The following is a 16,304-nucleotide window of genomic DNA, read 5'->3' as shown; positions in this document are numbered from 1 at the left end:
AGTAATGATTGAGTCTCTTGCTTGTTAAATAGGACTTCTAACTAGCAAGCCATAGCCCAAATGTAGTCAGGATACTAGATCATAGAAAATGTTATTGAACATCATATGCCATTTATTTATTTATTTATTTTGGCTAGACAATAAGGCTAAGTGACTTGCCAGGGGTCAGACAGCTAGTAAATATTATGTGTCTGAGGCCAGATTTGAACTCAGGTCCTCCTGACTCCAGGGCCAGTGCTCTATCCACTGTGCCACCTAGCTGCCCCTATCATTATGCCATTTAGAGACAGCATTGAGGTTCTGCAGGATATCAGGTATGGTTGATAGAACAGAGAGAGTCTATCCCTTGAAGAAATGTTGACAAGTCATGTCACAAGTAAAACCAACAACATATGGATCATCTGACTTACACACTGCACCAAAAACAGTCCACTATAGAAACCAAAAGATGTATAGGATTAACTTGCATTTTGGTTGTTTGGACAGAAAAAGAAGGAGGAGGAGGAGGAAGAGGAAGAGAAAATAGAGAAGAAGAATGAAAAGATGACAAGGAGCTTTAGAAACTAATGAAGATGGAGAAGGAGAAGATGGAGAAGATGAGAGAAGAAGAAGAGAAGAGAAGAAGAAGAAGAAGAAGAAGAAGAAGAAGGAAGAGGACAGCGATGGAGAGGAGGAGGAGGAACGAAGAGGAAGAGGAGGAGAGGAAGAAGAGAAGGAGGATGAGGACGAGGAGGAGGAGCTTTAGAAGCTAAAGAAGATGGAGAAGGAGAAGATGGATAAGAAGAGGAATTCATGTCATGAATAGAAAGTAGCAGAGGAGCAAAAGGGTGGGGGGGAACAACAAGGCTAGTTAGAGAATAAATTGTTCTATTCCCCTTTGCAGATATTTCCTTATGCCTTGAGGGTTGAATTGATTTCAATAAACAAAAATCTTCTAGCTTCTACTCTACATTATATGTACCTTAAAAACAAAGCCAACTTTGATGATCTATTCTAATGTCATCCTGCAACAGTATCATTATCAATGATATATAGAGAATCAAAATATCTGTGTTGGAAGGGACCTTAAAAATCGTGGAGTCCAGCCTTACAATCAATGTAAGAATTGCTTATGCACTGTGGTCAGACAACTTCTACTTGAGGAAAATTGTCTCACAAGCAGTCCATTCCATTGCTATAAAGTTTATTTTTCCTTATACTAGCCAAAAACAGGCTCCTTTAATCACTGGTCTTAGCAATCTGTTCTGGAGACTCCCAAGTCTTCACAATGGCCCTTCACATATTTGAAAATAGACATACCTTCCAGTGGTCTCCTCTATCTTAATCATTTTTAGTTCATCCATATGGCTTCTCTCTGATGTATTTTAGGGGTGCAGGGATCCCAAAATAACTTGGTTCAGGTCAGAGTTGTCTGTAAAGAATTCACAAACACAAGTGTTCTTCCAGTCCAGGGGCAAAAAGTTTATTGTACCACTATTGTGGCAGGCAGAGCTTCTTAGGGAACTCACAACTTAACAGGATTGATGCTAAAGCTTATATAGGAAAAGTTCAGTGAGTGGTGTGCCAAGTTTGCTAATTAGGTGGTGAACATACAGTTTCTGTACCTTTAGGCAGAGGTGTCATTCACTATTGGCATGGCCTGGGAGGAGAACTTCTAAAGAATCTCTACCTGTACACCTCTACATCTATAATAAGATAGCCTGAGGAGTTGGGAATTGACGTCCATAGCTTGACCTCTGGATTGTATATGGTAGTTCTGCTGGTACAAGATAGTCTTGTTCATACAAGGAAAATTCTACAGAGGTCAGCTTTTTCTTCTACCGGGAAGAGATAATTTGCCTCACTGGGGTCTACTCATGAATTACTGCCAGAGATAGGGCCTTTGGGCTGGGGAGAAATATGTTCCAAGGACTGGGGTCTGAGCACAAGTACCCCATCACCACCTAATATGTAGCATCCATAATTAAAACAGGGATAGGCTGGACTGGGTTTCTTCAGCCCAGAGTTAAATGGAATCATCCTTTGGGATTTAAATATTATTATTCTATTACTATAGCCTAAGGATGTTTAATTTTTTTTAGCAACTTATGATCAACTAAAACTGACATATCTTTTGTTTTTTCAGTGAACTGTTGTAACCCCTTCCCTCCCACCATTAATAACAGCATCATTATGGCAATTGTAATTCTGCAGAGGCTAGGCTTGAACCCAGGGCTTCCTGGCTAACGCCAACTCCACCCTCCCTGTGCCAGGCTCCCTGTCCCATACAAATCTTTCTCCCTTCTCCTGAAAGCAAGAAAGGGGAATGGAGAATCAGAAGAAAGAGACCTAGAATGTATTTGTCCCAGGGCACTGAGCAGACTCCCATGACACTTGTTTCAGTCTGGGCTTCACAGAGTCATGAAGGTCTGGAAGAGACTTGGGAGGTCATCTAGTACAACGTCTTCATTTTACAGAAGAAGAAACTGAGGCTCAGAGAGAAGGAGGACTTTTCCCCATCTTCCCAAAGAGAAATAACAGAGTGGGTTCTGGGATTCGAACCCGAATCCTCTGAATCCAGATCCAGCACGCTCCCCCGAGGCCACACCTGGTTCTCATCCCCGCTACTTTGCTGTGTGCATCTCTTTTCAGCATTAGAGAGGAAAGAAGCTGGAGCACGGGAAGCAGCCTGGAGCTCAGCCACTTTCAGAGCTCGAGCTTTGGACCCCTCCCACTGAGAGCTAATGGAACCAGCACATGCGCACTCACCTGTGTGTGACTTTTCCATTGGGCCCATGCATGACACAGGAGGATCTGATAAATGTTTGCGGAATTGTCTGCCTCGAGGCGTTGCCAGGGCTACCAACTGTCACTAGGCTTGAATCTTCTATAACTGTTGGGCGCTCTGGAATCTCTTAACCTCCAGTCTCCGGCCATTGCAGTTTTCTGTAGTGGAGGCGAGGTCCCTGAGAAGGCTGAAAGGCCAAGAGAAAACCCCTCCCGATTTCTCCCGACTGGCTCTGAAGCCCGGTAGCGAAAATGAAAAAGATTTTCAGTTTCAGCAGAAAGCGAACATTTCCAGCCTCCGTCCCCCCGCGGAGGGACAGCGGGGTCCAAGAATCTGACTCTAATTCAGGATACCTGATTAGGGCCAAGGACCTGGAGAAGATCCACAAAGCTGCCTCCACCGGGGATGTGGCGAAGGTGCAGCACCAGCTGCTGCTGAGGAAGTCAGGCGTGAACGATCGAGATAAAATGAATCGGTAAGAGGGAGTGGGAAGGGGGGAGAGAAGGGAAGCCCCCCTCCCCCGCCCCAGCAGCGTAAGACACCCCCCCACGCCTCCCTCCTTGTGGGTCCATGTGTCTTCACTCACCCTTGGAAAAGCTGTTGTCCTCAGTGCCTGGGATAGGGCAGTGCCTCCCATCAGGGTCAGAGTGAGGCTTAGCCTCCTGGACATTGCAGAGCAAGTCCGGAAAGCTGGAATCACCTCACCCTCCTGCCTGTCCAATTGTAGTGAATTTGAAACTCCTTCATTCTACTTTGAGCCAGGGTCCAATATACTTTTTCTTTCTCAATGGCAACATGGGAGCAAATACTACTCTCTTCCAGTGAAATGTTGTTTTGAGTCGTTTCATTTGTGTCCGACTACCCATGACTATGTTTGGGGGATTTTCTTGACAAAGATAGTAGAATGGTTTGCCGTTTCCTTCTCTGGCTCCTTTATAGATGGGGAAACTGAGGCAAACAGGGTTAAGTGACTTGCCCAGGGTTACATGGGTATCTGAGACCAGTTGTGAACTCTTGACTCCAGGCCCAGCACTCCTATCCATTCTTGCTGCCCCATGTGGGGAAAGAAACATGGCCATCATATGTGAAGTGTAAAAATGTCAAGGCAGAAAATTAATTTCTGCTCTCATTAAGCATCTACTGTATGCATCAGGTACCCAACTGACTGCAATAGATACAAAGAAATTGGGGAGCGGGGATTGTCTCTGCATTCTAGGAGGTAATCAGCAAGGGAGACTGAGGAGAGGATGGGATACTTTAGGAGAACCAAAAAAGAGTAGTGTTAGAAAACCTAGAGAGAAGAGAATATTGAGGAAAAGAGAGGTCTAGTTTGAAAGCCTTCAGAGAGGAGAAGGATGAGAATTGAGAAAAGACCATTAGATTAGGCAATTAAGAGAACATTAGTAGAAGAGTTTGGAAGCCAGACTGTAGAGTGTTAAAAGAAAATGACAGGAGAAGTGGAGACAGCTATTGTCAAAGGGCTTCTCCTCACATCTAACTACAAACGACAAGAGAGACGTAGGATGAGAGTGGGGACAGATTGATCAAGTGATGATTTCTTAAGAATGAGGGAGGGGACATGGGCATGTATGTAGGCTAGCAGGGAAGTAACTAGTAGGCAGGGAAAGACTGAAGATAAATGAGAATAGAATGATAGAGGGGGCAACCCATCAGAGGAGATAAGATACAATGGTATCACTTGTACATGTAGAAGCATTCTCAGTGGCAAGGAGAAGGGCCACCTGTTCCTATGAGGTGGCTGAAGAAAGAGATAGTGGCAAAAGGCATTGTATGTTAGATGAGAAGGGGGGAACAGGGAGGACTCAGGTAATGGCCTCACTATTTTCAGTAAAATACAAGGCAAGAGTTTTAACTGAGAAGGTACATAGTGAACCAAGGGGTTTGAGGAGGGATGAAAAGGTTGCAAGAGCTGCTGTGGTGAGTGGCATAGTGAATTTACTATGGAGATAGAATACAAATGATTGCCTTGCAGCAGTGAGAACCCAGTTGAGGTTATGTAACATAATTTGTAGTGGATCTAGTAAACACAGGTGCATGATTTTCTTCAGCTTTATTGAGTAGCAAGTGTATAGGAACAAAGACAGTAGATGGCAGGAGTGATTCAAGGCTGAGGCTTGGCAGAACACAACTGGTGAGATGATAAGGGGGCAACATACCAGGCTCTTACTTGAAAACCTTGCCAGCATGGTAGAATTACCAAAACTTGTACCCTGCTGGGATAGCCTTTAGCAGCACAGATCCACTTCCAGTGTCCAATGCTACATGGCAGTAAGATTTTAGTGGAGAATGCACACACGTGCGCATGTGCTTGTGCAAATGCACGATATGCAAATATGTAAATGTTTTTCTGAGGCAGCTACTTTACTAAATGTTTTGTAATTATGGATACTCTTAGTGGAAAGAAGTTGTTATTAGGCTTAACAGCCAGGCAGGGGGATGTACGTCTGTAATCCCAGCTACCAGTAAGGCTGAGGCTGGCAGATCTCTTGAACTCATGAGTTCTGAGCTGGTGGGCTATGCCAGTAAGGTGTCTGCACTGAGGCTGGCATCAGTATGGTGAGTCCCAAAGTATGAGGGGCCATCAAATTGCCTAAAGAGAAGTGAACCAGCTGAGGTTAGAAACTGAGCAGAGTTCCCATGTCAATCTGTAGTGAAATTTTAATCTACCTGTTTTTCTTTTGCTTTGTTTCGTTTTTACCCTTGGCAATTTTGTCCATCATATCGAGCAAAAAGAGCTAATGCATATTTTATATTTCTTTGGGTGACAGTAGTATCCATCTATATTTTTGGCAGTGATTTAGAGTTTAGGCATAAGAATAATAATGCATTTTAGGTTAGAAATCACACTAACTAATAAGTCTAAAATTTTGATTGTTGTAGTATGTAATCAAGCAGTCACATAGCTCTCTCATTTCCATAGGACACCTCTACACCTGGCCTGTGCTAATGGATATCCAGATGTTGTGACTCTCTTAGTAGAGAGAAACTGCGATCTAAACCTGCTGGACAATGATAGTCTAACACCTTTAATTAAGGTATGTACTAGTTAATCACACTGGTCAATGAAATCCATTTTGATTTCTCTCTGATCAAGAAAATATGATTTACTAATTTATTTAAATATCATGAATGATGTTATAATATACTAAATTTTATCTGAGAGTATTTATTGTCTCTTTCTCTGTACTATATTGACAGGCAGTACAGGGTCAACATGAGGAGTGTGCTACTATCCTGCTCCAACGTGGTGCAGACCTTAATGTTGTGGACACCATCAACAACACTGCACTTCATTATGCTGCCTTTGGACAGAACACAGCTATAGCAGCAAAGCTGCTGAAACATAACATGGACATTGAAGCAAAAAACATGGTAGAAGCCCACCTTTTGTATAATAAACTATTTTATGAGTTAAAATGTATAATCAGTGTTCAATTCACATATTTTATAATTCATATATTCATGGAAGCATTTCTTCAATGAAAATAACTTATAATTCTGTAGTCAAAGTTCATTGGCCTTTGGAATTTTCTAATAGTGTGGGGTGGGGGAGGAGGGGTGGGTGAACAAGGGAGGAGATTTTATTCACCTCCTAATGAGGAAACTCCCTCTACTGGTTTAGACTAGGGCCTGCTCTATGATTTAATCTTAGACTAGGGATTGTTAACACGGGATACTTTTAACTTTAAAAACGCAACAATGACTTTATAGTTGTTTTAATGTAATTGGCATCCTTTGCATTCTGTATATTTAGGCATTTAAAAACGTTATTCTGGAAAGGAATCCATGATACAAAAAAACCCAAACCCTTAAGAAACCTTGTCTTTATGGAGTGTCCTTGGGTACTGAAATGTTAAGCGACTTCTCAGGGTCACCCAGCTAGTATATGTGGGTGAGTGGCAGGCTTTGAATATAGGTCTTACTGACTTTGAGGCTAACTCTCTACCCATTCCATCGCAGCTGTCTCTCCAGAATTTTGGTTGCATGATACATTAGGTCTGCTCCCCAGAATGTGATAGTTCCACCAAATATTTCCTTACAATGCTTTTTCTACAAATAGATCTTTATGTATAATAACATAATGTTAATTTGTCATTTAGAAGTGCCGTATAAGTTTTTTTCATCTTTTTGAAATTTGTTCCTACTAAGTATAAAAATACACAGACACAGAATTTTTGTAACAATAAATTCTTAAGTGTATGAGGGTTATTTTGGTATTTCCTAAAGACTGTACCCTTTCCTTTCTAGAGTTACTGAACAACTCCTGATTTTTAAGAAAAGGTTTAACTCTTAGTCACTGTCACTTGAGAGAGAAAAAAAAACATAAAGCATACTTTAGGAGGGCAGAGAAGAGAGGGAATATGCCAATGAGAATGAGTTCCTTCTATGTTTAACCACTTTGAGGCAAGATTTTTTTCAGTTTTGAGGTTGGTTGTACACACTCGAGGGCAGTAGGTAAAGACAACTAGGCAAATGTAAAATTGACCATAGTATAGCTTTAGCTTGGCAGAGTACTGAGGAAATAAGGTTGGCTGCATGCAGACAATAAGTGATTATGACACAAAGACAGCAAGAAAGGAACATACTCCTGAAATAATATGAAACAGTCTCCTATAAATCCTAGGTTTCTATGTACTGAGCACAAATTTATAGCGGGAAGGAATCCCAGAGGCTCTCTAGTTTCATTCTGTCATTTTACAGATGAGGAAACTAAGTCCCAGAGAAGTGAAATAATGTGCTTATCATCAGCCAGGGATTAACTAACAGAAGCAGGATTGGTCTTCTCGCTCCAAAATTCCATTGTATCATACCTCCTTCACAAATTGTTAGCAAGTTCACAGGATGTTCACAAAATGCCTTAACCTGAATTGATGTATACATATAGAATTCTTACATGCTGTAACAATATCTTTAATATGATTTTGCAGGAAGGCTTTACACCACTTGTGGTTGCAATTACAGAAAGTAATCTAGATATGGTAGATTTTTTCTTAAAGAATGGAGCAAATGTGAATGCCTCGGATAACTCTAAAAGGTACAGTAATTAATGCTTGAAATAAAAAAAAGGTTCTAGAGGAATAAGAACAACTTAAACCATAGAACACATGGAACAACAATAATTGAACCTGATTATCATTGTGAAAGGGCGAAAAATGTCTACAAATATCCAGTATGAAAAGGGAAACTATTATTTATGACTGCAACAGGGAAAGCAGTTCATGTGGGCCTGCCAACAACTGTTAATTTGTGATTACTATTTGCAGTTTTATTTGTTTGATATTAAGTTAGTTAAGATTATCCCACAGAAATTTTGTACTCCAGTGATTCAGGTGATTCTCTTTATGAAATACTCCTTATGCCACCAATGAGAATTGTAGTGTATGCTTTCTCATCTTCCTTCTTTTGATTTTCCTTAAGAATATGCACATTGAGAAATACAAACGAATATGAGAATAATACGATGAAATACTTTGATGAACCCATGATCTTAGCATTGTGGAAACTTGTGCCAGTGGTTCATATTTTAATCTTTCCATGCCTTCTTATCCTACATGATTTTCATCATTGTCATTCCATAAATTCACCATAGAGGATCCAGGAAACACATTGAAGCTTTCTCCTGGTTCTTTTAATATATGAGGACCAGTGCAGTGAAAATTCTTTATGGTTTTATTTTTAATATAAGATTAGGCCATCCACTTTTTTTTCCTGTTTATCAGTGTCTTTGAGAATGTCTCTAATACCACTTACTACATCAAAGTCATTACTGCCTGAAACAACTTATACTCACTGTGTGTATTTCCATGGCCTTTCAGATCATCTACAATTTTGATTCTTCTGAGATCATTTTTGGTTTTTGAATTTTTTAAAAATCACTGTGGCCACAAAGCATTCTTGAGAGAATATTGGTGTTTGTACAATGAATTTTTTTGGCAGTGGGGTCAATGGAAGTGCTATGTAGTTTCTCAAATGAGATCCAGTTGGATCTCCTTTTCCCAATAATTATGAGCCCCCTGCACTGCTGTTCTTCAATACCCATCCCAGCAGTGTGCATGTATGCCTTCACATATAATCACCTTTACAAAGATGTAGATTGACCAAGTAGATGGGAATGCCCTTTCAACTCTATGGAATCTAGGAATTATTTACTTTTCATCCACTTTTTCAGGGTGGATTCTTACGCTAATGCATTTTGACTAAGTTTGGATTTCATCAAGGACTTTTTGTTTCAGGGCTTGATACAATTAGCACAATGTCATCCACAAATAGGAGCATTTGTAAATCTTTGCCATCATATACAGTCTCTGTTCTATTTGGACCCTGTGCAGGACATCCTATGTAGCATTGGGAAACCTACCTTAAGTGAGCATATGTCTCACAGTTTACATGTAGCTTAATGCTGCTAACTCACTCATTGGACAAAATTATCCTTTTGGGTGGCATGGGTCATTGAGTCTTGTGTGATTTTAACATTAGCATGTGAGAAACTTGTTTGCTATCACCAAAATTAAAAAAAAAACAGGGACCTGACATTATCCTAACAGACAAAAATGACTGATTACAATCGTTGGAATAATTCTAGAATTAGCTGTCTATGTTCATTCTTATCATTGAGTGTCCAGAATAAAGGTCAAAATTAATATAAATGAGAAAAAAGGATAAAGATGAAAAGCAGATAGTGGTCATAGTGGTCATGTTTCCTCTTGTGATTAAACAAACTATCAACTCCCCCAAATGAGAAATGGACATGCAGAGTACCCAGTTAAGAAGCATGTGTTAAGTACTATCTATGCTAAGCACTATGCTAGGCAGTGGACATACGTAATTTCTCAAAAGTGTAGTACAAAGGAGTTACCTCAAAGAGAAGGCCAAAAGAGCCCAGAAATGACATCAGCTGGGAAACACTATCTCTGCCAAAAACAGAGCTATTATGGCTAAGATGAACTCAAGCTTACACTAAAACATAATTTGTGAAAAAAAAAATTAAAGAGGAAAAGAATAGAAGATGAAGACTTGCTTCAAAATAATGAAAAGCAATTGAAGAGAAGATAAACCTGTAGGTTGTTTGACATGAAGCCTAAGCCAAATCATCCTGAGAGGTTTCATTATGGAATTGGGAGAGTGACAATGAATAGTTATGAAATAGAACAGAACTACCAATATTTCTATTTTCATTAACACCAACATTGGAATTTTTGGGAAAGATCACTTCCTAATGAAATAAAAATGTATGAAAATTGAAGAGTAATAGATTAGGTTTTTAGATTTTTCATTGAGCAGATATTTCAAAAGATGTGTGTGGTATCTTTTTGACCCTTCACTTCTGAATGTTAATTTTTAATAGTATTTCCCCCCACTTACATGTCAAGACAGTTTTTAGCATTTCATTTTTACAAGATTTTAATTCCAATTTTTTCTCCCTTCCTTGCTTGCCTCCCCTCTTCTGAAACTTGCAGGCACTTTGATATGGATCATACATGTGCTATCATATAAAATATGTTTCCATATTAGTTAAAGCTGGGAAAGAATAAAACAGATCAAAAAGACAAAACCTTGAAAAAGAATAAAGTAAATTAAAATCTATGCTTCCATATGCATCCAGAGTTCATCAGTTCTTTATCTGGATGTGGGATAGTTTTTCCTTCGTGAGCCCTTTGTATTTATCTCAGATCATTGTGTTACTGAGATGAGCTGAGTCATTCATAGTTGATCATCACATAGTGTTCCTACTAACTGTGTACAATGTTTTCCTGGTTCTATTCATTTCACGTAGATCAGTCTTTCCATGTTTTTTTTTTTCTGAAATCTGCCTGCTCACAATAGTATTCCATTACATTCATACACAGCAGCTTATTCAGCTATTTATCAATTGATGGGCATCCCCTGAATTCCAAATATTTTACCACCATTAATAGGGTTCTTATAATTTTTTTTGCACATGTAGGTCCTTTTCTTTTTTTTACAATCACTTGGGGATATAGAACTAATAGTGGCATTACTGGATCAAAGAGTGTACACAGATTGGTTGCCTTTTGGGCATAGTTCCTAATTGCTTTCCAGAATGGTTGGATCAGTTCACAACTCTAGCAACAGTGTGTCAGTGTCCCAAATTTCCCACATCTTCTCAAACATTTATCATTTTCATTTTTTGTCATATTAGCCAATCTGATAATTGTGAGGTGGCACCTCAGAGTTGTTTTAGTTTGCATTTCTGTAATCCAAAGTGATTTAGAGCACTTCTTCACGTGCCTATAGATTGCTTTCATTTCTTCATGAAAAAACTGCCTGTTCATAACATTTGACTGTTTATTATGGGGAATGATTTATATTCTTACAAATTGATTTCATTCTCTTATATTTGAGGAATGAGACCTTTATCAGAGACGCTTGCTGTAAAGATTGTTTCCCTACCTTCTGCTTTCCTTCTAATCTTGGTTACCTTGGTTTTATTTGTACAAAATCTTTTTATTTGAATATAATCAAAATGGTCTATTTTATATTTCATAATGCTCTCTATCTCTTCTTTGGTCATGAATTCTTGTCTTACCCATAGATCTGACAGGTCAGATTCCTTGATTCCTTGCTCTTCTAATTTGCTTGTGGTGTCATCCTTTATGTCTAAATCATGCACCCATTTTGACCTTATTTGGGATACAATGTGAGATATTGGTTTGTTTCCTATTGTTTTTGAGTTTTCTGAGCAGTTTGTGTCAAATAGCGTACTCTTTTGCCAAAAGCTGGGGTCTTTGGGTTTATCAAACACTGGGTTCCTATGGTCATTGACTATTGTGTCACGTGTACCTAATCTATTCCACTGATCCACCACTGTATTTCTGAGATACCAGATTAGTTTTGATGATTACTACTTTATATCTGGTATTGCTGGGCCCCTTGGTTTTTTTTTTTCATTAATTTCCTTCATATTTTGACCTTTTGTTCTTCCAGATGAAATTTTGGTGATTTTTTTTTAGTTCTGTCAATTTTTTTTTTTGCAGTTTTATTAGCACTGAATAAGTAAATTGGTTTTAGGCAGACTTATGATTTTTATTATGTTGGCTTTGCAATTGACATTTTTCTCATCGTTTATATTTGATTTTATTTGTACGAAAAATGTTTTGTGATTGTGTTCATACAGCTCCCGGGTTTGCCTTGGTAGGTAGACTCCCAAGTATTTTGTATTGCTTACAGTTATTTTGAATGGAATTTCTCTTTCTATCTCTTTCTGCTGAGCTTTGTTGGTCATAAAAAGAATTCCTGATGATTTATGTGGGTTTATCTTATATCCTGCAATTTTGCTGAAGTTGTTAATTATTTCAAGTAATTTTTCAGTTGATTTTCTAGGATTCTCTAAGTATACCATCATATCAGTTGCAAAGAGTAATAAATTTGTTTCCCCATTGCCTATTCTATTGCCTTCAATTTCTTTTTCTTCTCTTATTGCTATAGCTAGCATTTCTACTACACTATTGAACAATAGTGGTGATAATGGGTATTCTTCCTTCACCCTGATCTTATTGGCAAAGATTCTAGCTTATCTCCTTTACAGATAATGCTTGTTGAAGGTTTTGGATAGATACAACCTATCATTTTAAGGAATGCTCCCTTCATTCCTATGCTTTCCAATGTTTTTAATAGGAATCTGAGCTGTAATTTGTCGAAAAGCTTTTTCAGCATCTGTTTAGATATTCATATGATATCTGTTGGTTTTTTTTAATTGATTTGGTCAGTTGTGCTTATAGTTTTCTTAATGTTGCACCAACCCTGCATTCCCGGTATAAATCCCATCTAGTCATAGTATATAATCCTTGTGCTATGTTGTTGGAATTGCCTTGCTAGTATTTTGTTTAAAATGTTTGCATTGATATTCATTAGGGAAATTGATCTATGATATTCTTTCTCTGTTTTAGCTCTTCCTGGTTTAGGTATCTGTACTAATTTTTTTGTCATAAAAAGAGTTTGTTACAACTCCACCTATTTTGCCATACATTTTACATAGGAATTCACTGTTCTTTAAGTGTTTGATTGACTTCACTTGGGGGGCCTTGTGATTGGCCCTTGGTGATTTTTTCTTAATTCTTTCATTAATGTCTTGCTCAATATCTTTTTCTAAGATGGGTTTATTTAGGCATTCTGTTTCCTGATCTATTAATCTTGGTAATTTATATGTTCAAAAATATTCATTGATTTAGCTCAGATTGCCAGATTTATTGATATGTAATTGGGCAAACTGCTTCCTAATGATTGCTTTCATTTCTTCTTCCTGGGTGATGATTTCACTTTTTTTCATTTTTGATACTGGTAATTTGCTTTTCTTCTTTCTTTCTTTTTCTTAATCAAATTAACCAATAGCTTGTCTGTCTTTTTTTTTTCATAAAGCCTGCTTCTAGATTTATTTGTTAGCTCAATAGTTTTTTGTTTGTTTGTTTTTGCTTTTAATCTTACTAACCTCATGTTTGATTTTCAGGATTTGGTATTTGGTGTTCAATTGGGGATTTTTTATTTATTCTTTTTCTAGTTTACTTTTTTTTTTTAGTTGGGTAACCAGTTAATTGATTATGATCTTTTTATATTTTGTTCACGTAAAAAATTTAGAGAAATATCTTTTCTCTTAATTATTGCTCTGGCTGTATCCCATCAATTTTGGTATGTTGTTTCATTGTCATTCTCTTTAATGAAATTATTGATTGTTTCTGTGATTTGTTCCTTGACCCGCTTATTGTTTAGGATTAGATCATTTATTTTCCAATTGATATTTAATCTGTCTTTCTAATTCCCTTTGGTGAATGTGGTTTTTATTGCATTATAATCTGAAGAGAATACATGTAATATTTCTGCCTTTCTACTTTTGATTTTTAAGTTTTTATGCCATAATACTTGGTCAGTTTTTGTTTAGGTACCACATGCTGTTAAGAAAAAGGTCTATTCCTTTCTGTTCCCATTCAGTTTTCTGTAGAGCTCTGTCATATCTAACTATTCTAATAATCTATTTACCTCCTTAGTTTCTTTCGTGTTTATTTTTTGGTTGCATTTATCGAGTTCTAAGAGGAGACAGTGGAGGTTTACCACTAGTATAACTTTGCTGTCTATTTCTTTCTCTAACTCACTTAACTTCTCCTTTAAGAATCTGGATGCTATACTACTTGGTGCATATATGTTTAGTATTGTTATTGCTGTCACGGTCTGAGAGATTGAAACCCTTCAAAGACTGGAGTACAGGATGAGTCATCTGGAATGAATTCACGGACTCAAGCATTCCTTAAATCAAGGTGGCAAAGATTTATTAGTACACGGGAAAGGATTCTTAAGGAACCTGTGAGAGACTGAGGATGGAGCGAGGGTTTACATGGAAAAGGGCATGGGAAAGGAATGCCAGGGACACTGATGAGGTAATCCAAAGGTGCAGGTGTCTTTGGGACCTATGGATGGGAAAGTACAGGGAGTATACCAGACGGGGAGGGAGATGACGGAGGTATGGATCCTTAGAGTCTGGCAGGAGGAAGAGTCCTTGGGCCAGCCAAGGACAAAACTCCCTCTGTCTTGATGATAGAATGCTCTGCAACAAGGGAAAGCTTTCTCACAAGACAGGAACTTACTAAGGAATTGGGAGGCTTCCAGAGACATGATGTGAGGGCTGAGGCCTGAGCAGCCCAGCACTTTCTCTTCCAGCTTGGTGTAGCTGCACCAGGGAGAGAGAGATAAGGGTCATGCTGGGGCCCACGCATAAATAACTTCTAGGCACAGTGTCCTAGGGCTGGGGAGTGGTTGTCACAGACAGGGTTTCTGAGACTAGGGAGAAATTGGGGTCCAAGAACAAGCACAGGCACCCAAGCACCCCGTCATTGCTTCACAGTCGATGGTATCTTTTAGCAAGATATAGTTTCCTTCCTTATCTCTTGTAATTAGATCTATTTTTGCTTTTAATTTTTCTGAGATCAGGCTGGCTACCCCTGCTTTTTCACTTGAGCTGAAGCATAATAGATTATGCTCCAACCACATACCTTTACTCTGTGTGTACATCTCTGCTTCAAGTGTGTTTCTTGTAAATGACATAGTGTAGTATTCTGGTTTTTAATCCATTCTCCTACCTGCTTCCATTTTATGGGACAGTACATCTCATTCACATTCACAGTTATGATTATTAGTTGTGAATTTCCCTCCATCCTATTTTTCTTCCTTGCTTCTCCTCTCTCTCATTTCACCCTTTGCCTACTCACCAGTGTTTTGCTTCGTTTAACACCTCCCCTGATCTTCCTTCCCTTCTGTCAGTTCTCCCACACCCTCCCCCTACCTTAACTTCATATTCTGCCCTCCTACTTCCCTGTTCGGTAATATAGATTTCTATATTCAAATGATTGTCTATATTATTCCTTCTTTGTGCCAATATTGATGACAGTAAGGTTCAATCAATGGCCCTCACCCACCCTCCTATCATCTTCAAATTTAACACATTCAATCTCTTCCTTCCTTCTGCACTCAGTGTAATTCTCTTTGTCATAGCTTAATTATTTTTGTGTTATCCCCTCAAATTCACCTTGTATTCAGAATTCTGTCTATGTATGTTCCTTCTATCTGTACTATTATTGATATGATTTTTAAGCAGCAAAGTATTATCTTCCCATGTAGGGATGTAAACAGTTTAGCTCTACTGATTCCCTTATGTTTTCTCTTTTCACTGTTTATGCTTCTCTTGGATCTTGATATTGGAGATCAAAGTTTTGGTTTAATTCTGGTTTTCTCCACATGAAAACTGTGTAGGATCCATAGGAGAAAGTACTTAACTGTTGCACACACATGGCTTTCACATATTGTCTTCTTGTCTATCATAAAGCCTTAAATTTGACAATCCCTGCAAAAACTCTAAGGGGACAAAAAAAACCCCTCTCTTTCTTATCTTCCCTTCTGCTTTTTCATTGCCATTTTTCCTGCTTCACATAAGTAAGAAAAGTACTTGTATCTGTCAGTAAGCATGCTCCACATGTGTATTCACTCTAAAGAATATGAGATATTCTCTTATTGAAACATATAAAAGAAAATCTGATTAAATGTGACTTGTTTAAATTCTTAAATGTGAATTATTTCTTTGTTATTCTAGAACAGCCCTTATGCATGCTGCCAGGGGTAAATCAATAAGCATAGTCAATCTTCTTCTTCAATATGATGTGGACATCTCTTGCCGAGATAAATTTCTATGGACAGCTTGCCACCATGCCAAAGCCACTTGTCATCCTATGTAAGTACGAGCATTATAGTTCTAATTATCTTTATACAATTGCATTTGAAAGATTTTTTTCCTTCATATAGTTGAAGGGGACTTTCATAGTTGCATAATATAGCAAGCATCTGGCAAGCATACTTCAAGGCACTAAGACGAAATTGGGCAAATGGCAAAGTTAGGTTCTCCAAGTTTAGGAGGACATAAGCAAGAGACAGGATAGAAAATAGAGTCGGCTAATCTGAGATCAGAATTTTCAGAAGTAATAATGATGATAACTGCCATTTTTATAGTTCTTTAAGT

The 16,304-nt window shown here is 38.3% G+C and overlaps 1 protein-coding gene across 2 annotated transcripts; it reads left to right on the top strand.

Moving 5' to 3' along the window:
- Positions 1-1,407: 1,407 nt before the first annotated feature.
- On the top strand, positions 1,408-16,046 carry LOC110203999 (ankyrin repeat domain-containing protein 7-like). Of its 2 annotated transcripts, XM_020980378.2 has the most exons (5): positions 1,408-3,242; positions 5,709-5,823; positions 5,987-6,160; positions 7,717-7,823; positions 15,882-16,046. In XM_020980378.2, the coding sequence occupies exons 1-5, from the start codon at positions 3,019-3,021 to the stop codon at positions 16,021-16,023; spliced, it is 762 nt and encodes a 253-aa protein (XP_020836037.1). In that variant the 5' UTR covers positions 1,408-3,018; the 3' UTR covers positions 16,024-16,046. The 2 variants fall into 2 exon arrangements, with proteins under 2 accessions (XP_020836037.1, XP_078012683.1); XM_078156557.1 differs by lacking the exon at positions 7,717-7,823 and having other exon boundaries at positions 15,882-15,970.
- The last annotated feature ends 258 nt before the right edge of the window (positions 16,047-16,304 follow it).

Source organism: Phascolarctos cinereus, unplaced genomic scaffold, assembly GCF_003287225.1.
Source record: "Phascolarctos cinereus isolate Bilbo 61053 unplaced genomic scaffold, phaCin_HiC Scaffold_1;HRSCAF=81, whole genome shotgun sequence".
In the NCBI taxonomy this organism is placed as follows: Eukaryota; Metazoa; Chordata; class Mammalia; order Diprotodontia; family Phascolarctidae; genus Phascolarctos; species Phascolarctos cinereus.
Note: the sequence above shows the minus strand (reverse complement) of the source record. Positions and strands in the feature narration are given on the sequence as shown.